Source organism: Aythya fuligula, chromosome 2, assembly GCF_009819795.1.
Source record: "Aythya fuligula isolate bAytFul2 chromosome 2, bAytFul2.pri, whole genome shotgun sequence".
NCBI lineage: Eukaryota > Metazoa > Chordata > Aves > Anseriformes > Anatidae > Aythya > Aythya fuligula.
Window position 1 is genome coordinate 123999635 of NC_045560.1, and position 23819 is coordinate 124023453.

The 23819-nt window shown below is 37.2% G+C and overlaps 2 protein-coding genes across 3 annotated transcripts in view; one reads left to right on the forward strand and one right to left on the reverse strand.

The window, feature by feature from the left end:
- The window catches only part of CSPP1 (centrosome and spindle pole associated protein 1), a 59066-nt gene extending 38826 nt beyond the window's left edge, over window positions 1-20240 (forward strand). The window contains exons 19-31 of the mRNA XM_032181911.1: window positions 276-388; window positions 1591-1740; window positions 2891-3046; window positions 3855-3959; window positions 5215-5281; window positions 6641-6761; window positions 7510-7655; window positions 8779-8919; window positions 12495-12535; window positions 13836-13899; window positions 17370-17479; window positions 17859-18009; window positions 19402-20240. Of these exons, the coding sequence (XP_032037802.1) occupies window positions 276-388; window positions 1591-1740; window positions 2891-3046; window positions 3855-3959; window positions 5215-5281; window positions 6641-6761; window positions 7510-7655; window positions 8779-8919; window positions 12495-12535; window positions 13836-13899; window positions 17370-17479; window positions 17859-18009; window positions 19402-19628 (1592 nt within the window). The 3' untranslated portion in view covers window positions 19629-20240. The remainder of the gene's footprint in view (window positions 1-275; window positions 389-1590; window positions 1741-2890; window positions 3047-3854; window positions 3960-5214; window positions 5282-6640; window positions 6762-7509; window positions 7656-8778; window positions 8920-12494; window positions 12536-13835; window positions 13900-17369; window positions 17480-17858; window positions 18010-19401) is intronic.
- A 1807-nt stretch (window positions 20241-22047) lies between these two features.
- The window catches only part of ARFGEF1 (ADP ribosylation factor guanine nucleotide exchange factor 1), a 90651-nt gene continuing 88879 nt past the window's right edge, over window positions 22048-23819 (reverse strand). For both annotated transcript variants that reach the window (XM_032180759.1, XM_032180760.1), the window contains exon 39: window positions 22048-23505. In XM_032180759.1, coding sequence (XP_032036650.1) covers window positions 23341-23505 — 165 coding nt within the window. In that variant the 3' untranslated portion in view covers window positions 22048-23340. The remainder of the gene's footprint in view (window positions 23506-23819) is intronic.

Consider the following 23819-nt stretch of genomic DNA (forward strand, 5'->3'; position numbering starts at 1 on the left):
TCTTGCTTTATGATATCCTGTAATCTTTTGTAGATGTTGTTCTGTAAAAAGACATCTGGCTTAGAAATTGTTAATTGAGCAGTTAAAATGTTCTAGGCAGACAATGTGAAAACTGTTAATCACAGCTATTGTTTTCAGCTAAAGCCTTGAATTATGGCTGTCATAAACTACCTTGTGAAAGAAGTGTTTCAGATTCCTGCTTCTTCAACTCTGCCTTGCTGTCTTAAATTTGCTTTGATTTTTATCTGGAAACTTTTTTTTTTCTCCCTCCTTAGGTTTTACATTTGCACAGACCTCTCCTTTTGCTCGGGGTAATGTGTTCAGTGAACCCCTATCTCCACAACAACTTAAGCGACAAGAGTCATACAAGAACTTCCTTCGTCTACAGGTGAATATGTACACCAGTTGTCATCTTAAATAGTAATAATAATAAAAAGAGGGGTTACGGGCAAAGTAAGTCATCAGATTCTGCTAACCAAAGACTTCCAGGCATAGCCGATTCTGTACAGAGGATGTGTGCTGAGAGCTGTTTGCTATTGAGTCTCTTTGGTTTTGCCTTACATGTAACAAATGCCTATAAAAATGATGCTCTTAATAGTTGGCTTCACTAACTTAGATCATCGTTTTTCCTAAATATGACTCTCTAAATATAGTTTGGAGCTCTCAAACTTTGCATACAGTGGAAGTTTACGTCCATAAATATATAAAGAAAGAAAAACATTTGCCCTTAGATGTCAGCGTGCTACAAATGCATGTTTGTCAGAGTGAAATAGTGATCACTGAGACAATAATGAAGTGAGATTGTTGTTCTACCAGTTCCTGTCTTCTGTCCGTAAAACATTGCATATACTTCCATGGTATGAAAATTAAATATTAATTTAATTAAATGTCAATATCAAGGAAATCCTAGATAATTTAAGAGTAGAAATGTCATACAGTAGTTTGGTATGAATCTCCTTATAAAGAAAAGATTGAGTCCTTTTCCATGTACAGTGCTGCCAAAAAGAATAAAGAATAGGCAGACCTTTAGCTTCAGTAAGTCAGTACTGTGTCTATAAATATAATTGTGGAAATGAAAAAGATTATTGCTGTGTCTTTTTTTTGCTTGTTTGTTTGGGTTTCCTGTCTTCCATTATTTATTCCATTAAAAATGTGTTATTCTGGCATATCCAGAGGAGAGTAAGTGTTAAGGAATGTTCAGGTTGTACTTTCACTTAAAATCACTGTCCCTGAGGGTGTGCAAGGAAGGGATGGACCTGGTGCTTAGGGACATGGTTGACATTGTTAATAGGGAGATGGTTGGACCAGGTGATCTTGGAGGTCTTTTCCAACCTTAACGATTCTATGATTCTATTGTGGTTACAGTATATAAGAAAGAAAATGACCAAAAAGAAATGATAGAATATTGTCTCATTTAAAATGAATTTTGTAACTGAGTTGTAAGACTGGCTTTAGAATTCTTTCAGTTGATCCTTACAGCCTTTGATTGCACAAGTAGGGGTTCCAAATTCTGTAGAAAATCATGGTGGTAAACATTGTTTATCAGATTTTTGCTGTCTATTGACAGCTGAATGCTTCTTTATTTTCTAGATTGAAGAGAAGAGGCGTAGGGAAGAAGCAGAGCGAGAAAAACTTAGAATAGAAGAAGAAAAAGAAGAAAAACGACTGGCTGAACAGAGAATGAGAATTCAAAAAGCATATGAAGATGAACAAGAAGAGAAAAGAAGGAAAGAGGAGGAGGTGTAATATTTTGATCCCTTTTTTTTCACCCTGAAGTAACCCTTTGTAATATTTGCCCTCTAGATTAAGGAGGTAAACTGAGAAGTGTACTGTGAAATTCTTTGTTTTTAAAATGGTCTGTTAGCCAGAGGAGAGGTGGAAAATCGTCAGTATTAACAAACATATTCTTCACTCTTTATGGTATGCTACCAACTTGAAATACTGTTAAGTCTTTTAAGGAAAATTGCAGTTTTGTAATTGACAGTGGTGATCTCCTATTTAAAGGAGATTGTTAATGAGGCCCATAAAAAGCATTATCAAATCAATGAATTAAAAACAAATGCTTCTTTCATTAGTCCCTTACATCTAGCTCTCAAGCAATTATTTGCATTCTTAATGTAGCTTATTTCAGAAAGAATTATTTTTTTGAATTGACCAGGATGTATCTTTGAGATAACAATACCACTTGTTTTGGAAGAATGCCAAGGAAGTGTAATGAGTGCTTTTCATGGAGGTAAACTTGTGATTTAATTCTAACTGAAAAGCTTTATTTATCAGGCTTGGAAAAAGGGAAATAATTTGCATAATTCAGAATTGCATAAATAACTATAAGACAAGGACAATGTCATCAGAGTTGGAAAAAATCTTTGATTACCACGCGTAGTTTTGAAAGATCAGTTCAGGACATAGGACTTCAGAAATTCTAAGACAGAAATTCTAGATTCTTTTCTCTAGTATGTGCAATTTAGTTGGATGAGTTTTCTGGATAAGTAGAGCAGGACTAGCATAGTGTAGGAAGCTGACTGGTATCATCTTCACAGACACAAGACTAAAACTGTGACTGGATGATAACTTTTCTCTGTGGGCACTACTATTTTATAGCACATGTTTTGGAAACGACTCCTATGGTTTAGCTTCAGCTGGGGACACAAACTGGTGTTTATTGAAGTTATTAGAAATTCTGTTATATGTTCGCTGGGCTGGGACTGCAGATGTTTAATATTTGCATAACATGGTTTTTAATTTGAATGTTTGAAGTCAGCTTAATGAAATACGCTTTTCATGTCATGCTAACCACTTTGATGTGTAGCTTTAACTTCTCAAAGACAAACAAAGCAAAACTTTAAAAATGTTGAGTCTTTATAATGTAATAATAATGTTTCTATTACAGCGAAGATTGAAAAATAAAGAAATAATTCGATTAGATGAAGAGAGACAAAAAGAGGCAGAAAAAAGAAGAAAAGAAAAAGAAGAAAAGCAGGATGAACAACTTAAATTATATCTTGAGAAGGAAAAATTAGCAAAGATGGAAGAGGAAAAAAAGATGGTATGCTTCAGTTACTTTCTAAGATACAAATATTTTTCCTAACTTTTAAAATGACTGTTTTAATGAGAGAGAATGATTTCTTAGACCTCTGCCAGAATCGCTCCCCTGTTAGTCTCCCCAGCTACAGTATACTTAGCACACATGGAGAACAGCTGATTGAAAAACCAGACATACTACAGTGGAATGTTATCTTGCTGATCAAGTTTACATTAAAAATGCAGTAAAACCATATACATATGAGTAAGCTGCACTACATATTTGATTTTTAAATCTGCTGTGAAGTTCTGTGGCCTGTTTTTGTTGAGGCCCAAACGCAAAAAGTTACATAATTTAGAGGACTAGATGGGACTGCTCATTATCAACAATGATGCTCTTTGTAATTTAATTATTTTCCCTTGACCTGAATGACGTACAAGTCCATCAGAGAAGTTTGACAGACAAAATCTGTGTAAAGTACAGAGCTGTTTCTCTTTTATACATAATGTTTCTCTTAAATGGACAAATACAATGGAAGTAACTAGAGGAAAAAAAGAAGTATAACTTAATCATAGATGAATGAAAAAAATGCATCACAAAAAAATAGTACTTTTTTTTCTAGGGAGTAAATGAAATCTCATGAAATAATTTTTGCAATCATTTTATGAGGTTAAAAATTGAAAGCAAATAAAGCAAATTAAATACAAATTTATTTCAACACATAAATAAATCCTTTTCCTGTCAAATGAAACATATTAACAAAACCGTTCCTGTCCATAATAGTTTTTTAGAATCTATAAGAATGTATTTTATCTTACTTTTCTACTTGCAGTTCTCAAGGCAGCCATCTCCCATCATTCCTGCTCTTCAGAACAAATCAGTAAGAAAAGAAGAGAGGATTCCATCTGCTGAAAGCCACGTATCTTACTATACACAAGTATGATTTTTCTAGTCAACATACACTTATTTGTGTAAGACAGTGAAGTGTGTGAAATCCTACCAGGTTTTACCTGTTTGCAGCTTGTTCACTGGAATGACTAGAGACAGTGTTTACTATTAGCCAGTCTTATACCTGTGAAGTGTAATGTTCAATTTTATTCAAAATGTAAGAATTTTTTCGGGATGTCTGATTTTATTTTTTGCATGTGTGCACGTTTTCTGTAGAGATGACCACCTCATTTTTTGAGGAGATGCTCTGTTCAGCTTACCAAGGGTCTAACAATCCTTGCTATCCAGCCAATGGAATTGATTGCCTTGCTCTGTGCTGGTGTGGCCTCACCTCAATTACTGTGTGCACTTTTGGGTGCTACAATATAAGAAGGACATAAAACTATAATAGAGCTGCCAAAAGAGGGCAGCAAAGACGGTGATGGGCTTAGGGGGGCAGTTACTGAGGTACCTTGGGTTGTTCAGCCCAGAGCAGAGCAGGAACTGAGAAGATAACTTAGCTCAGGCATGAAGTTTAATCTTGATTTCTAGCTGTGCACATTATTTTCTATTTCTGAAGATACAAAAAGATTATAAATCCTAATACAATTTGCCTTTCTTTTTTTTTTGCATCATAAATGAGTTACAATAGTGGTCCCAAGTCCACTAGTTTCTTTCACTTTATTTAATCTTTCATGTGACTTTTTTTTTTTTTTTTTTTTTTTTTTACTTCTTCCTGTGAGGAGTAGAGTAGAATAAATAATTATGATATTTGAATATCAGGCTACACTTCTGACTTTTGATTGAAAACTGTTTTTTAGTAAATGTATGCATGAACTGGGCTAAACGTTTTTAAAATGATTATGTCTGGACATGATACAGTGCAATTTCAGAAAATGTTTTAAGCCTTCTTATTTAAAACTGTTATTTTCCCAATATGTTACGAAAGTTCTGGAAGAAAGTTGGTTTATTTGTATGTCCTTGCAGCACTTAGTATAGCTGTGTCCAGATCTCTGAGTAGTGTCTTGTTAGTATTATCATAATGACTTGATTTATACTTTTAAAGTTCAGATTTAAAAAACAAAAACAAACAAACTAAAACAAACACAAAATAACCCTACGTATTAACAACCTGTTAGGTTACTATTCTTTCTTCTAGTAACAGTGATAGTTAATATGAATTGAACATTTTGTTTCCTTATTTTATGTCTGTTATAGTTGCTTACTTTGACACATTAACATTTCATATTTATTATGGTCACTAGGATCCTCCACCTCCAAGGGCTCCTTCTCCACCTGTCCCTGCTAGAAGAAACCAGTTGCGTGCACTTGGTAGGTATTGCCTTTATTGCAAGTTCACTTTCTATTACAATTGAATTGGTCTCAGTTACAATTCTCATTTCTTTCCCTCAAAGGAATTCTTAGGAAGTTTTTATATATAACTGTATATTTATTATATGACTTCATCAGGAAATATTTTTTCTGTTTAAAAACAAAACAAACACTCTTTGATAATGGAGTAGTGATCGTGGTAAGTGCTGGAATCTTTCAGTGACAGCTGTGGTGACTGGTTTTGTGACAGAACATTGCAGAATGGGAGAGTTTTGTATTGGCTGAGTAGTGTATTAGACTAGCAATCTGTAGAGTATTTCTTTCCTGATTTTTAAATTCTTATTTCCTTCGTTTATCTGCCTAATTCCTCTTTGCTTTCACTGGTAGTTTTAAAATTTAGACATGCAGGGAGGATCCTCTTTGCTCTCGCTTGATATGTTAGTTGTATTGGGAAGTAGTGGGTAGAAAGCAGTAATTTTTCTTCGGATACTTTTACAAGTATAAAGCTAAAAACCACATGGAATATAACAATGAGTGTTGTCCTACAGATGCAGTCAGCACCTGGTCCATTATGGGGAGGATATGGCTCTTCCACTGTACAGAAGCAAAATGGGTTCCTAATACAACTTTTGGAAATTGAGTAACAGACCATCTGTCATGAGAGAAATTAAGAAATATGAATTAACACGTGTTGGAGTATTTAAGCTAATAAAACTTGCTTTCCTACTAGGTTCTGGATGTAGGCTAGAAAATGGTCACCAAGATTATTTAGTGTGTTATTTTGAAAACCAAGGGATTTGTAGAACTTTTAACTTTTGAAGGAATGCTGTCCTGACTGCAAACAGACAGCTTAGACACAAAGTAGGCTTAAAAAGTCAGCATGAACACACACTAAAAGTAGGTGTTGAAGTCAGAACTTTTTAACAGTTAAGAGACTGCACTAGGCAGATCGATCTCTCTCTCTCTTTTAAACTATCCAGCGGGAGTCAGGAAACAGAAATGGGTTTTATGTGCTGATAACCACCTCAACTCCTGTCTTCTGTCTCTAAGGACTGTACATTTGCTAATAGCAAAAATAAGGTTATTTACTGGCAAAACCACTTGCCTCCTAGCTTTTCCTGTTTGAAATACAGTAAAACATTTCTATTGAAGTTGGGATGCTTTCTGCTGTTGTGGTGATCTGGTCCTTCTGCTGTCTTAAAATTAAAGCTCTGCCCTAATTTCTAGTTTACAAAATTATTGTGTTTATATAATCCTTGTTTCAATTAACAGTTTATCAGATTTTTTTTCACCTCACACTTCTGAGGTAGGTGGAAAAGTGTCTCTAGCACTTTTTAAATTATTGGTGTTAAATTCCAGAGGAAAGAAAGAATGTGATAAATGAGTTATCAGAGATGAGGAAACAGCTCCGTAGCGAAGAGAGGCGGCTGCAGGAACAGTTGCTAAATGTGGCTAGTGATGATGATATACCGATTACGCGGTAAGAATTTCATCTTAATTTTTAAAAGTTAGCTTTTGCACAGTAACTCAAAGCTACTGTGTATTGGTAGCTAGTATTAGTTGGCTAATATACACGAGTGAAATGAAAACATAAGGGCATACATAAACTTGTATAGAAAATTCTCTTCATTTTTCTAACGTATGTGGTTGGTTGGTTGTTTTTTCCAAGAATCTTTCTAAATTTTAGTGTAAGACTGGCTGTACGGCTGTACTGGTAACACTGGAAGTTATAGTAGTCTTAGAGAATGTTCCAAAAACAGATGTCAAACGTAGAATTTTATTGCATTACCTTTCTTCCTATAGCTTGTATCTGGAGTCATATTCCTATGACTTGTATCTGGAGACTGCATTACCTGATGAATAGTATACTGCTGTGGAAGTACTTATTTCCTTACAGAAAATCCTGCCTCTTTGATTTAAAACTTTTTGGTTTGCTTCCAAAATGTATTAGGTAATCATACCAATTAGTTGGAAAAGACTCATCAGATCAGCAGTATTAATTCCATTCCATAAAGAGGATTTTTTTTTTGTTCGTTTCAAGTAGATTATTCCTTCTTATAATGCAATATATAGTGTTGTTATTTTCAAAATTATTTTCTTGTTGCAATAGCTTTATTTAAGGAATTATACTAAATGAATAAACGATATAAGTAGTATTAAATTATGTTTTCATGGAATTCATGAATATCACAGTTTTAAACTATATTTTGTTTTACGCATTTTTCAAGTGGGAAGAGAGAGAAGAATCCAAAAGACATATTTGAAATGGCCAGACTTCGTCTGCAGGCTCCAGTAAGGCGACCTTCATCAAGGGATGCACAAGATCCTGTCAATATACAGAACATCTGGGATTTTAATGAACTTAAATACAAAGGTAGGTAGATCTTGTTGAGGAAGGAAGGCTGTGAAACATACATTATTATCTTCCATGCTACCCAGCATTTAAAGACAAAAGCCCAAAGCAAAAACCAGCCACTTCACGGCTTCTGCCCATACACGACACACTCTGTGGACAGCGTTTTGTATGTGTGTGTCTCTGTGTGTGGCCATTTCTTCAAGTGTCTGCAGTTTAACTGTTGATACATAGATACTGCACCATGAGATGGTGGCTATGGCCAGTCACTGCACATCCACCTGACATTTAGTTGATGGGGAAACCTTTCAGATTTTTTTTTTTATTAGCATTTGTTGGCACACTGTATGTGGTCTTCTAAAGAATGCATGTAATTTTGATTTAGAAATGTTTTTTCTTTTCTAAAATAATTGTAAACTTCAATTAAGTTTGGATTTATAGAATACCTTGGAAGTTTTGTTAAATTTTTATTATATGATTCAAGCCAGTCATGTAGAATTTATAGTTAGATTTTTAGACACTCTCTAAATTTCTAATGCGTTCTAGATTTTGGGGGAAGAAAGTATTACTCTTTTTCTGTAAGGGCCTTGTAACTAGATATCACATCCTGAAATTAAACAAGAGCTCAAGCCCTTTCAAGTGAAGGCATGTTTTACATCTCTTACATCTATCATAAAGAGTGATATATAGTGCTTTATAACACTCTGGGAAAGAGCACACCCATCCTTCATTGGTTCTGCTTCTGGAGTTGGACTATTCTCCTGTCATGTACATGAGGTCCGAAAGAGATTCGGCATTGTAATATAGAATTATCAGTTAGGACGTGCACTTAGCTTCCAGTCCTTGCTTCCTAGATTTATTATGCATTTGGTACTGGGATGTTATTGAAAGTAGAATGAATTTGATTTTTACTCCTCAACAAAATATGATTCTATGTAACTTTGTTTCTACTCCAACAGAAAAAAATATTTTTGGTATTGTAGTAAAGTTATAAAACTCCTGCTAGAGTGGCTCATCATCTTGGTCATTGTCACCATTTAAAAAAAATGTTTCTTATGGCTTTGTATCTGTATATGCTTCTTCAAAGATGTTTTTCAGAAGTATTAGTTTAAATCAAAATTGAAATTTCCTATTTTGGTTCTAGATTCTGAAACGCGCATAGGCTTGAGACACATGTACCCTGACCCTCCAAAAGATGATCAGACGCTAGAGATTCAACAGCAGGCACTGTTGAGGGAGCAGCAGAAGAAACTTGACAGAATGAGAATGAGGAGAGAAACAGGAGGTAAGGAATGAATGGACTGAGATAATTTCAGTGATTTTGTTTATTGTTTTTGTGTTTGGTGTTTAAAAAATGCCAGCTCTACTTTTATTTCCTTGATGTTCACTGTCAGCACTGCAATACAAAAGAGGAAAGCACCAGAATGCTGAAATTCTGTCATAATGTAGAGCATGGAAGTATTGAATGGCTTTGTTTATTAGTGTGACTGCCTACTTTAAGTAAATTAAAGTAATTTAACTACCTTTTTGTGTTAACTTCAGAAAAATGCAAGAGAAAAGTAGGCTGGTAACTATTTCATAAGGAAAAATGTAGAGCAAAAAAATATATGATTTGTGATAGAAGCGTTAGCAGGTAAGTTGGTAAGTTCCTTATGGCATTTCTTCAGTTCTTCAGTGAAGAAGTAGATGGCTTTGAAACTGAATTGGTTAAGTTGCAGCCAATGTGTCTCTTTTTCCTGCTTTTTGTAACATACTAGATTTTTTGTAACATATTATTTTCAGTCATGATTTCACTGCTTCATAGTTTCAGAAATCTGTATCCTTAAACAGGTTTTGCTTTAGAAACCATGCATAAGATGTCATGGCAGGCTTGAGGTTCTGGAATTAAACGTTCCTTGTCTTGCTTGACAGAAATCATCCTATTATAATAAAATTTTAACAGCCTAACATAGTAAAACCTTTTTTTGTTGCATATGATGAACAGTAGTGAGAAATAAATGTAATGCCCTGCTCTTGCATGCTTTGTTTAACTTCAAATGTGGTGTTCATCCAGATATCTTTTACAGTCATGAAAAGAGTAGTATCCCAAGTTATTATTAATTAAATTAATTCAATAATTTATTATTAATTCAAGTATTTAATTACTGAGGTGGGGCAACAGGAAGTAAATGATAAACATTAAAGAGCTTTATGGAATACAGAAAATTGTGAGATGTAAATACGGAAAATATTCAGAGAAGTTGAATGCCTCTTACTATTGGTCATGCTTTGAGGCTTGGTGGTGGTGTTAGCAGTTCATATACCCATAGGTGAGAGACATTAACAAAACAGATACCAAGATGTAGAAGGTGAGAGTTACTTGAAGGGTGTTTTATTTGGTACCCTGGCGAGCGTTGCAGGGTGTCCTGTTTCTTGGACAGAGGTTTTAGTGTTCAAGTGATGTGTGTAATACTGCTAAAGGTGTAATAGAACATTGCAGTCTCAAGTAAGCCTATCTGTATCATCATCTGAGCTGATTACAAGCTCTCTGGTATCACGTAGCATCTAAATTTTGTGTATAGGGTTGTCTTCAGTCTTGCCCTTTCTTGGATTGACTGAAACGATGGAAAAGAACTTGCTACCTTCAGCTGAGAACTGTGTTCTTGATTTTTATTTATTTTTTTTTCTCCATTCGAATATTTTTCAATAGGCCAGTCTGAGAAGGCTTCAATCTAATGTTGTCTGGAGAGGAACCTCCACCAGCTAGAAAGCAAATTTGCCTTTTTTCATTAATTTTAAGGATGAGCAGTCATTTTAGACAAAAGCTAATGCTAAATGGGTAATGCAAGCTTGAATGGTTACAACCTAAACAGGCATTTCCTGCAACAACTTAGATTAGTTACTCAAGCAGCTGATTTTTAAAATGACTTTCCACTGATGCTTATGGAGGATCCTTGAGCAGCCTTTCCTCTCTCTCAATCTCTCTTACAGCTTTACAACATCATTTAGCTTTATGGCCTGTCGCTGTGTACTGAGCGAGGTAATTAATTAGTTACCATGTTATCTCTGTATTTCCAGCTCATTTTCCTCAGAGACAAGTTCCTCATCTTCCCCTCACTGAAAATAGATGAGTGGTTTTATTGTCTGATTCGAGGCAGAAAGGAAGATGAATTAAAGCAATATGTGGTTTTGTACTGTGGGTAAGATGCCGTATTGTAGGCTGTAGTGGCAGAGGCTTGCCTGTTTTCCTACGCTATATGGAAATGTCCTTTACCTTACATGCTTACTGTTATGTTTTTTTTTTTTTTTTTCTCTTTACATTACAAGAGAAATATTTTGACTGTTAGTGGAATCTGAAAAATTAGTATTTTTTATATGTCCAAAATATTTTTAAATGTTTGGTATTTCTCTATAAACAAGGAAGGTTTTTTTTTTTTGGTCTTCTGGATGATTATTTTTTGGGGAGACGGGAGAGGAGGCACAGGTTTGACATAGTTGTACTGAAGCTCTGGGTTCTGCTTGACTTAGGAGTGCCTTAGCAGGAGTGGGCTGTTGGTCAGTCCAGGAGGAGTGAGAGCCAGTGTGCTGTGATTTTGCGATGCTAGACAGGGTCAGCTACACACTAAGTAGATTTGCTAGACAAAGTTGCAGGAAATAGGAAAGGCATTATAAAATCTTCAAATTAAATATTTAAACTGTAGTTTCTCCTGTTGCTTGGGCTTGCTCCTTTATATTTCCAGTCTGCATGAGATCCTGTTAGGTTAACATTCAAGACGGTCACCTGTGCTCTCCAGACTGGGGATTTTTGTCCTTAGACAAGTACTTTCCTCTGTGAAATGATACGTATGCTAGGGAAGGGAGGATAATAGTTGGAAGACCTAGTACTTGGAGTTCTTGTGTATAGTTTGGGAAGTTTAAATTCTGACTTATCTGGACTTAGTTAACCTGGTGTGCTTTCTCAGTTCCATGTTCTAGTTGCGTTAGGATTCAGCAGGGTGCAGAACATGATTTTATTTAATTTGATTTTAAAAAGTCTTGCTAGCTGTTCAGCTGGTTATCTTTTAAGATGCAGTAATTCAAATAATAAATGAGGATCTTAAGGTCTCAGTAAATGAAACACGAGAGGGTAAAACAGAAACCCAAGTGTTCATGCAGCAAACTTTTGCGCCTTGATGTGTTGATTTGATGGTTTAGGCCATGCTGCCATCTCACAAACAGACATTTTTCTTACTATTTAGACAACACTTGGACATGAACCATCTATAACAAGTGTTTACAGCATTGTTGTAAACACAGCACTGAACCAGTTCTTACTGTTGCATTATAGAGAACTTTTTTTCAGAAATCAGTACAATTTAGTGGGATTTTAACGTTGAATGAAGCATAATTCTGTCTTCTAAAGGAATTAATTTCCAGTAGTAACAAAAATAGTTATACTTCCTTCTGCCGAAAAATGTGTTTAAAGTCAACAAACCAGGTTTTGAGCGATGCGAGAAATGGCTGATTTTGTTAGCTGTGAGCCACATTGTTCTGGTGTGAAAAGTGTGCTTGCTGATTGGGAGAGACTGGTAAGTGCAGCCCTAACAAGGTGCACACGTGCCCAGCATGCTCAGAAATAATATACTACTGAGTTCTGTTTGATTTTTCTGATACTACTTAAATTGACATAAGGAAACTGCCATGACCATGGCATTCAAATGTTTTGAAATGATTCATTAAAATATACAGAATTCTTAAGAAAGCTGTAGTAATGCATATATATATATATATATTTGTAATATTACAAGTTTTATCAGCATATTATGTTTTGGTATTAACCGTTTGTTTTTTTTTTTTCCAATATTATGATTTTGTCCCTTGTGCATGTGGTTGTTGATGAAGATGATTGTGCTTCTGGCTGTAACCTACAAACCATGGGACTGGTAAGAATAAAACAGCTTTTTTTTTTTTTTTTAAATCATATTACTTTGTTTTTTTCAAGCGTGAGACATAATTGTTAAATTCTGTGGCTTATATAGAATTTGGAGGAAAGAATAACAGGCAGGTAACAAGACAGCAAGACTACTTATTTATCTTGCTTGTTAATACAATGAATAACAGCTTCGTTACATTTGATGTACAAGTTGTTTATCTTTGTATACAGAGATAGTTGGATACTCAAACTTTTTTTTTTTTTTTAATATTCATCTGTACTTTGTATTCATGTGATCTGGGGGCGTGAATTAGTAGCAAAAGCCAAGCCAGTAGCAGTTGCTGTGAATTTGGATGACTCAAGTGATTCACACAGCAGTAAATAATTAGACTTAGTGTCTCAAATTAGATGTTTATATTCTGATGTAGTGAGAAGAGCACAATAAAGTGTCAATTTGGAATTTTTTTTACTAACCCAGCTATAGAACAGCAGAGTTCAGTGGTGTCTCATGGGATTGTGGGACCGTGCAAGATAAAAGACTGTGCAATAGCCAAGCCATTCGCCTCAAGGATAATACTGTAACCATATACAGAAGGGGAACATTATTTAAATAAAACCCAAACCTTAATGCATTTTAAAGTTGTAAATTATTACCTGGAATTCTTCTTCAGAGCAGTGATTTACCGTAACAATTTTCTCTTGTTCCATTTCCTCTAGTAGTTCCCATTACTTTGATTTTGGAGTGATTTTCAATATAAATTTTCCTAGTAGAATTCCTGTAACAAATGGTTGCGACTCTGCAATGAGCTGTAAGCCATGCTCTTAAGTGCTTGTTATTACTACACAGATACTTGCTATTTTAATGCCAGAGATTGTATGTGGTGGGATTAGTGAAACATAAGGAATCTTTCTTCATTTGATCAGAAGTTTGTACAAACCTTGGAAGCTGGCTTTAGGTTTGCACCTAGCGTTGACTTTTCTAAAACTCAAGCAGAGTGACTAGGGTGCATTTATTGGTGGATGTGTGGGTTACACAAAGCACCACAATAGTGGCCATGTGTAGATGGTTTCAGCGCATGATGTTGCTACAGAAAGTCAAAAAAACCAATGCTTACAGAGAACTGAACTATATTTAAAAAATGCATTGTTTTATAGCTATGAAGTAAAGCCTTTATAGCCTACAGAGCGCTGCATAGCTGCTATTTATTTTGCAGAGCTTCAGCAAATGTTAAATTTCTATTATTTATCATTAGGTCTCCGAAAGACACAGCGACATCTGACTTGGCATGTTTTCTGTTTCCCTTTTGTAGTTCAGAAATGACTCTGATGAGTTTTTGAAGAATTCCCTGCTGGAATCCGACAGCGCTTTTATTGGTGAGTTTATAGCTCCCTTTAACTGTGGGATGATGCATGTACAAACACGCCGTTAAATATAATGATGTTTCTCTACAATGGTTATTGCTGCTTTAAAAGTTGCAGTGGGTACAGCAATTGTGATTTTTAGTGTTAGAAAATTACTACTCCACATAAAAATGTAGATCTTTATGGGGTTGTACTGCAATAAATTTGGGTAGATCATGCCTAAAATTAAGGGTGCTGCTAAGTAGCCTCACACTACTTCATATCTTTTCATGAGAAAGCATCTTCCTTTGTAGTGCTCCGATTGGGATCTTAGTCTTGTTGAGGAACTTTATCTGTTTTGTTTTTGTGGGTTGTTTTTAGTGGGATATTCTGGGTTTTGTTTTTTAACTAAAAATCAGAAATGAGGAAAAAAAAAAAACCAACAGCTGAGGTTTCTAAGTGCTATTTTTCCATTAATAGGTATTACAGAGCCTTGAAATTCTCTTGTATCTTCAATGGGAAATAATGTTACGAGGCTTTTTATTCTTTCCTGTCGGGGAAATGCAGTTGGTTCCTGCAAAAGCTTTTAAATGAAACTAGATATATTTCCATATCCTGATGATTATAATCTCTGCTTTTGCTTAAGAGCAGGATTTTTCGTTTGAAAAGTATTTCTAGCAGGTGCTGGAGTACACAGCAGAACCTGGCCTTAGGAAGGGCTTTCAGGATATTGCTTTTAGACTTTTCTAATGCATTTGGTACTCTCTTTAGTCTGCATTAGACTCTTCAGATTAGGCAATACTAGTTGTTATCTGCTGCCCAAATGATGAAAAGGTGTTTAGTGTCCCTTGATATGATGGTCTGGAATCTGGCGAAATATCCTGTGCCTAATAGTAGCCAGAAGAGGTGCCTGGGGAAGAATATGAGGAGGGCAGGTGTGTAGCAGCATTGCAGGGTACTCTTCAGCCTCAAGTGCTTCGTAGCTGAGGGGCTTCCCGAGTCAAATGTGTTTGTATTTAGTAAGTCACGAAAAGCTGGGTCCTCAGCAGGTTGCCTGCCATGAATTGGGATCAGTACTTCTGAATTCCTGTGGCCGTTTAACATCAACAGCATGGTGGGGATGAACTTCCACGTCTCACTGTGTCTTGTGTTAAGCATCTCCTTTCATCTGCTTCACCTGTGCAACGTGGTGCTCCCCGTTCTTTTATTAGCCGCTTTCACGAAGGTTCATGGATTTTATAGTCCTCATTCTTCTCCTCCTCTTCCCTCTCCAGTTGATTTCTGCAACTTAGTGAGGTGGTGGAGTTAATGTAGGATACTATTCACACTTCTTTTTTCTTTTTTTCCATAAATCATTTTTGGTGTTAAAAAACGTGTTCTGTGGACACTGACAGAAACTTTTTACTCTTTGTGCTATTTGACTTTTATAAACAGCTACTGAAAATTTGAATATGAATCTGGTGAATTCTGTCCCTGAAATGAAGATAAAAAACTGTTGTTATCAGTAGGCTACCGGCTCAGTGAATTGTGCTGATGTTTTCTGGGGGCCTTTTGGGAAGCAGTTTTACTTGGGGTGGATTTTAATAATGCTTTTCATTTCCTAGGAAAAGCAGTAACACTTTATTTTTTTTTTTTTTAACACAAGATTAAAATATAACTCAATTTGATAATAGGTAGCAGCATCACAAATGAATTTGTCTTTCCTACAGTCAGAAATCTTAATTGGGAATAAAGAGGGTTATCAGTTTTTTTTTCTTTTTCTTTTTCTTTTTTTTTTTTTTTTTTTTTTGGTCGCTTGAAACCCTACAGTTCGGTAGTGTTAATGCAGTGATTTGAAAGCATGGCTGCACAGCAGAAGGAAAGATGCTTAAAGGACCTAGTAGCATCTTACACTGACAAAGCACTAGGGGTAAAAATAAATACTTCTGTAGCTTCTAGTTTGTTTCTGTTGTGATAAATTCAAATGCTTGAACAAACTGTTGTACTCTAATAGCACTGTCATGTTACCTTCTGACTTGAAGTCTGATAAGTGGATTGTTAGCCATGTACCCTTCAAAATTATGCTTCGTGCTCTGCCTCTGGTGAAACTGCTGGGGAGGTAGAAGAGGAGAAGGGACTAAAATCTTTATTTCTAGGAGAAAAAAAAAAAAGTAATATGAACATTTTTTTTAAAATTACCTGTTTTTGTGTCTATGAACTTCCTTGTTATTAGTAGAGATCAAATTTGTTTTTCAAAACATAAGTATTGCAGGTTTTAACCATAAAAAGTTAATTTCTAAATTTAAGTTGAAGGTTATCGAAACTCGTGAATAATGAAATAGTTAATATTTCATCACAATTTTATTTTGAAATTGCTAGCAAATGAAAACAAACGTTACTTCCATGGTTGTGGTTTATTTTTAATATCACAGTGTCCATTAAAAAATAATTTAAGACAAATACTGCAGAATTGTTCTTTAGTGTGTGTACATCTGTATGTACATAGATATTTATCTTGTTTTTAACTTACTGTGTCACACTAGACTAAGAGCCTTCCCAAAAAAACATCATTTCATTGTCACAAAGTAATTGGTGGCAACGGGTTCTGTATTTCCCTTCATTCAGGATCCTTCCCTCTTTGTGGAGGCTGTGTTTTACTGGGGTATGAGAGGGACTGAACTAAAGCACGGAACCTGGTGACTGCACCCAGCCAGCAGCAGAGCCACAAACCAGCACTCAAGCAGCAGTTACTGGTGCAGGAGAAAAAAACACTGTTTCAAACAGTTTGCATTTGAATTAGTTTCCAGAATTAGTAAAGGAAGGGGAAATCAGCAAAATAGTTTGAAGCAGAGACATCACCTTTGGCTTCATTTATATTATAAACATGGATTTAACCCCCCCATACCACTGCTGTCATGTGAGATGTGATAAAAAAATTAGGATTTCTTTTTTTGTATGAACAGATTCTAACACTTTATTCCATGAAAAAGCCAGGATATGACTAAGATGTGATTAAGGAACTGATTACATTATCATAAATCCCATGCAACTTACTTACATGCATAATTTAGTACACTTGTAAAGCAAGTGCATTACTGAAATGCGTTGCTGATTTCATTCCACCCAAACATTCTTGCCATCTGATTATATCTTTTGTGCTGTCAATTTGCCTCGTGTTCTCCCTTGTTCTCACTTGAGCACTCATTGCTTTCATGAAAGGTCTCGGTATAAACAACAAGATATGGTGAAGTCAGGCACTGGATTTGTGGGACGGGAAATGCCTGGTCTCTGTGGAAGCTATTCCTTGCCTTTGCTTGAAGCTCATCCCTTGCTGCTGTTGTGCTACCTTGGTCTTTTTTGTGCCTATGGGTAGCACTGGTGCCATGCAAGAAGTCCGTGTTAAATATGTGCCTCTGATACCTGTGGTTAGGTCAAGCACAATACACTGACCTGTTTTGAAGCATAAATGGGTTTGAACACTGTAGAATTTTGGTCTCTTTGAAAATGATTTCACCTTCTTGCAGGTGCTAATGGAGAAACATTTCCAGCCTTAGGAGAAGTTAATTTATCATCACAGCCTGCACCTTCTGCAAGGGAGAGGAGACGAATAAGGAAGAAAGCATTGGAGTGCACTGTAAGTATGATAGCCAGATGGACTTAAATACGGAGGTAGAGCCCAAATCTAACCTGGTCAGACAGCTCCTGTGGGTCCTTAGTGGCTGGATGATACGGGTACTTTTAAAAAGGACAACTAGCTTATGCATGTGCATTATCGTCGTGGTTTAACCTGGCAGGTAGCTGAGCATCACACAGCCATTCACTTAACTCCCCAGGGTGGGATGGAGGAGAGAGTTGTAAAAGGTAAAAGTGTGAGAACTCATGGGTCAATGTTAGGACAGTTTAATAAGAAAAAAGAGTAAACAAAACAAGAGATGCCCAATGAAGAAAATTAACCCTATCCCAGCCAGAAGCAGCTTTACTGAAGGATTTGTGCATGTTTGTGTTTTCTGCAGGAAGATGTTCCACGAGACCAGACCCCGTTGCTGCAGCCTGACAACTTCTCTTTGCACTCCAACTTCAGCCTTGATGTTGATCAGATGAAGGGCAAAAATGAGGAACGATTGCGCAGACTGACTGAACTCCAGCAGAAGTCTGCTCACCTAGGTATGCTCTGTGCATTAAAGCTGATGTAGGAAATGCTAATATTAAGTAATTACATTAGCTAGAGGAACAAACATTAATATATGGCCTGTAGTTAACAGGGAGCATCTGCTTCAAACAGGAATTAGTTACAGAGTGCTGTACCTGTTGCAAGAGGTTGCCCAGAAAATTTCAAGAGTATTTTAGAGTAAACTTAGAAGAGCAACTCCTGTCTGTTCAGCCTGGACAGGACTGTGGTACAGACAGGACTTCTACCTGTCCTGTGTATATTGTACCTCACGTGGCAGTGTGTCCCTGCTACCAGGAGGATGTGGGTATCCAGCTGCATAACTGAAATGCTACTGGAAAGAAATCAAACTTCTGACTGATGTTGACAAGATGCCCAGCCTTTAATTTAGCTGATGCAATTTGTGCTAATGAATTCTTTCATATGAGACTGAAATCTTTTTTTTTTCTTTTTTTTTTTTTTTTTTTTTTCAGTAGGGCAGTTGCTATGCTGTCTAGGTAATTACAGTATCAGTGTCCTTTTTCTAAACTTAATGAGAGTGTAGATGATGGCAGGTTTTTTTTCTGATTCTGTTTCTATGGGTACTCTTACAACCAGCTCATTTTTTTTTGTTTATTATAGCCATTTTACTGTGATTTTTCAGTTCTTAAAAAAATAACAAACACAACCCAAACCACCATTCATATTCATTGCTTCTGTATTCTAAACAAATGTATTACCCAAACCCTTCACTACTTTTAGTCCATCCAAACATTTTTGCCCTGTGAACTCCTTTTGCTTCTCTGCCCTTGTTCTCTATCATCTCTTCTTTATAATTGTTCTTACTTCCAGCTTCTGGAAAATTTAAATAATTACTTTATCTTAGGATGCTTTTCAGAATGGCTGTGCCTTAGTATTATTAGCTGTGCTGGAATGTGTTGTGATGTGTACATTCATTTGCATTTATGCTGTTTACCAGTGTTAAAATATTTCTCTTTCTTGAGCTTAAAGAGGCTGTCTCTACAGGAGTGGCTGTAACGCTGTAATTTAATGGCTTTATATTTATATAGGCATATATGCAGTAGCAGACCTGACTCCTCTCTGCAAGAGGAGGCTTTAGGAAAGCAAGAAGTCTGCCAGGTGCACGCCGGTTGCCTCTACCTGCCCCGTGTCAATCTGACGTGGGGAGGAACGGTTGGCATTAGCCATGGAAGGCCTGCAGGATTTACCGACTATGCTGGGCCCGTTCCCCAGAACATCTGAAATGCGTGTTAAGTAGAAACAAACGCCACCTGAAGGCATTATGCCTTGTGCCTTTATTCCAGGTGACCATGTTCAGTGTGGCAGTGATGTGACAAGCTGCGTTAAGCTTTTTCTCCTTCAACATGTTTGCTGCCCTCTTTCCCCAGGTGACAACATTTCCTTAGGGGACACGGATGACCTGTTGAAGCGCTCTCCATCCAAGGACGGCCAGCGGCCCGCTTCTGGTGACTCCATTGCAACAGAGCCCTGGCTGCGCCCGGGCACTTCGGAAACGCTCCGAAGGTTCATGGCCGAGCAGCCGAGCCCAGCAAAGCTTTCCCCCGAGAACACGCTGCTGCTCAGCTGGCAAGGCCTCTCAACCGCGCATGGCTGACCCAAACCTGCCTCGACACCAGCTGTGCCTTTCCACGGGGAATGGACTGTCCCGGCCCGTCACTACTGCACTTTTATGGTCTCTCGTAGGGGTAGTTCTACTTCATGTGAATAGCGGGGAGCTCTGTGTGTAATTTAAATGATAGCAATAATGAAAAAAGAGACGCTGCAGCGTAATGGAGACTCTCAGAGCAGGGATGTTTACGCATTACATCACAGTGGAATTGGAGTCATAGTCCAGTGGTTTTTGCACTTTTTATTCGAGTTAGTTTCAACCTCAGAGATGATTTACCAGAAAAAAACTCTGTGTGTGTGTGTGTGAATTTGATATTAAATCAAAGTTATTTTTTAGCTTTGTTTATAGCCTAACTCAAAAACTGTTTGGAAAGAGGAGCCCAGCAGCAGGGGTAGAGGTTAAGCTTTTACCAAAAGAGTAAATAACTTGCGAGGAGGGCACTTGCTCCTTTCATAGTGATGAGTGCCTGCCCTGCTCAAAAGGTCAGCAAACAGTTTTATGGAAAAAAAAGTCTATTAGCATTGTATCGTATGTTTCTAACTTGTTATGTGCTGGAACTGCAGATAGTGTTGCATATATTTAATTTATGTTTCCGATTTAAGAGTTAATAAATTATTTTGTTACTAAAGACTGTGAAAGACAACTTTAATTTTCATTTATCACTTGCTTCAGCTTGCTGTTACTAATGAACAGACTAGAAAGGCCAAGGCAGTTCTGTGATGAAGGCAGGTAACAGATGCTTGCTTAAGGTTGTGGTGCCAAGCTTCTTTGTGCATTTAGCATGTTCCTTCCCAGCAAGAAGTGCATCAGTGTTACTCATCAGCCCAAGTGCTTGTCACATCCATCAGTTTGGGTAGGACAGCAGTGGCTAGAAACACATCTTACTAGCATAACAGGATACCCAGGCCAGCGTATGAATTGTGCACATCAGTGCTGCCTGATTCTGAATTTCCCAGAAAGGTAGGAATCCCAAAATAAGTTTAAGCAAAAAGAAAACTTTTTACAATAATCAGAGTCCCTCACGCTGAAGCCCATCTTACATGTCTCGTAGGTCAAAATACATCACGTGCCAGCCTTCCCCTGAGTTTTGATACCTGCTAACTCTTCAGGTGCACTGCAAGTTGGTGCGAATCAGTCACTGTATAACCTCTTGGTCCTTCAGAAAGGATCCTCCCCATCTTTCCTTCACCTTTTTCTGTGTGTCAGAAGTTCAGTTACTCTTGCTTGTCAGGATTTGAGAAAGAAGAAAGTAGGGAAGTCTACTCTGCAAAATAAATGCAGCTACAACCCCCTGACCTTCCCTCCAGTTCAGCATGAATAAAACAGTATTCCTGACACCCAGCCCCCTTTGCTGATAATGACTGTGGCCGTGAGCTTGTAGAGAGCTGCACGTTGAACTTGAGAGCCAGAGTAGCTCATACAGTTTTGGTACTTCAAGAACTAGAGAGGTAGGCAGAAGAGTAATAATACAGGGGCTCTGCTTTCAGCGAAGAGAAGACTAAAATGGTATTAGACATTTTCCACTCAAGCAATAAAATAAGATAGGGCATGAAAAGGCCATCTACTTAAAAATCATTACTAAAACAGGAGCTGCACAAGAGAACAATAAAGCAGTATGGATTAAATCAATAAAACCCTCACCGAACTCCAGTAGCTATTGTACTCATGGGTACAGAATGCTGCATGTTGACCACAGATTTAAACAGGAACTAGGCAGATAACATGGCTAAGACACACGAAGGGCTGTTAACAGTGCCCTGGCTACCAGTATTAAGAACACATCAAAAACGGTACCAAGGACGCTGTTTGGTACAGGCATGAGGGACAGGAGGACATGATTAGGGATGGGACACTTTGGGCTTGCTCTAAGAATTATCAGTGGTCACTGGCAAACAGGTGAGCAAGACCTCAGGTCTGGCCCAGTAAGGTGGTTTGAAATTGAAACATTACACAACAAATTGGAAAATAATTAAAAAAACAGCCCACTAGGACAGACTGTTCAATTAAAATTAATTAAACTCACCTCAGTTCTCCAAGACCAAGAAATTCAATTTGCTTTTGCTCCACCCCAATTAACATTATGAGGGAAGAACTACTCACAGGTCATACCTTTTAATTCCCTTCACTGGCTCCTCCAGAGCTATTCCACTGAGCTGCTTATGCTTGCTTTCAGAGCCTGCTGCAACGTGCTACATTTCCCTCCTCTCTCAGTTCAGCAGGGAGAGACAGGTTCATCCCACGCTGAGGTCAGGCTCCCTTACCTGCCTTCTCAGTCTCCATATAAGAACTTGCTGAAGAACAACCCAATTCCACTCTTACTTACAAACCAAAACACCCCCAATGGCTGGGGTTTGGTCCTTGGAAGCATGAAAAGCACAGGAAGCTATAAAACAAGTGCTGTGGGTTAGCCTGGTTTTGATTGCACTGATGAAAGAGTTCAAAAACTTTATTGACCTATAACCTGATTAGAATATGCCAGATGAGAACCAAATATTGTACAGAAAGTTGTACAGAATTTTTTTTTACATAGAAAACTTTACATATCTGTACCATATACATTTTGTCCATCTGAAAAAAATTTCTACATCCATTGTAATACAGAATGCTTGACAATCTTGTCTTTTAACCATCAGAGCACAATTCACAGTATGAATACATTGCCAATAAATTTAACCATCCCCAAACCATGCCAGATTTGTTACTTGAATATATTCAACATTAAATTCTGTACATAAGAGTGAAATCTACATCAAACAAAAAACATGTGACAGCAGACACAACCTAGACTTGTTTGCAGTGATTCAAGTTCCAGTCCTTGAAGGATCATCATTTCAATGGCTCATTATATTGAAAAGCCCTAAAACAAGTATATTACAGGTAGTTATGTCAGTCGTGATATTTCTACCTCTGTTCTTGACAAAAGTCAGCAACACTAACTGCTGGGCTACAATGAAACAAAAACAAAAACAAAGAAAATCACAACCCCAAAAAAGAAACCCAAACTTCTAGTGCATTTGGTAAACAATAAAGTGTTATGGGTTTTCAGCAAATCAATAATACAGAAATAAAACAATTCAGGAAGAACTGTATAGTGTTAGAGAGTTTATATTACAGACCTGCATCTCTGTACATTTTTCACAGAAGGATGATTACCAATGTCTCAGACAGCCTGAGTGTGCAAAAATCTTAGAATAAGAATATCAGACATAGTTGCTAAATATCTTTTACCATGAACAATAATCTCCATTTTCTTTTCACTATAAACATTTTATCCTTCAAAATACAGCTCTCCTGAGTTGTACTTCTTGCAGAAGCTCAAACCTTTACATATATAGTTCTTTGGGTACATTTTCCTTTCACACCCTCCATAAACATCTGTTGCTATACTGCTGTCTAGGACAGTAAAGGATATTGCAGCCCGTGCTGACGAGAGGACTGTGCTAAAAACCGGCTCTACGCTCAGCATGAGCCAGGTAAGAGAAACCGATAGAGATAATCCATCAGGAAATAAAGGGACTGGAGTGTTGCAAGCCTTAATTACAGTTGTAAGCATCTGTACCATTAATCCTCGGATACACACTGCCAGACAAAGAAACCATTGTTATGGATACCCAGACAGAACGGCTCAGCTACCTGGTCCTTTTATTTAGCTGAGGAGTACAAACTTCTAAACAGAGCAATACCCAGTCACTCTCTGCTACTGCTTGCTTATTGCAGACTCTTGTTCTGGGGGTTGGGATATCTGAAAAACCACACCAATCCGCAGAAAAAACCTTCGCAGAACAGCTCGAAGTTCAGGAATAAGATCAAACTGCATAATTTCACACAACAGGGGATAGTAGAACGATGCATGAGCCTTGAACTGAGGAGAAAACAGACAGAAGAAGTTATTCTGATGCATCAATACACCTCAGAAGCCCCGTTCAAAGTGAAGAATTTTAAATACCCTCCCAAGTCGAGGTGAGAAAGCCACAATGACAAGCAGAAACATGGTTATAACTGAAGCTGGCAGTGCTAGAATAAGACGGCTGTGAAGCATTTTGACAGATCGCACTAGCTACACACAGATCCCTACAAATCCTCGTTCTGCAAAGGAGGAATTTTTTCCTTATCAGTTAAGTTTTTTTTGTTGTAGTTGCCCCCCTCACTGGTAACCATCAAGTGCTGTTGCAATGC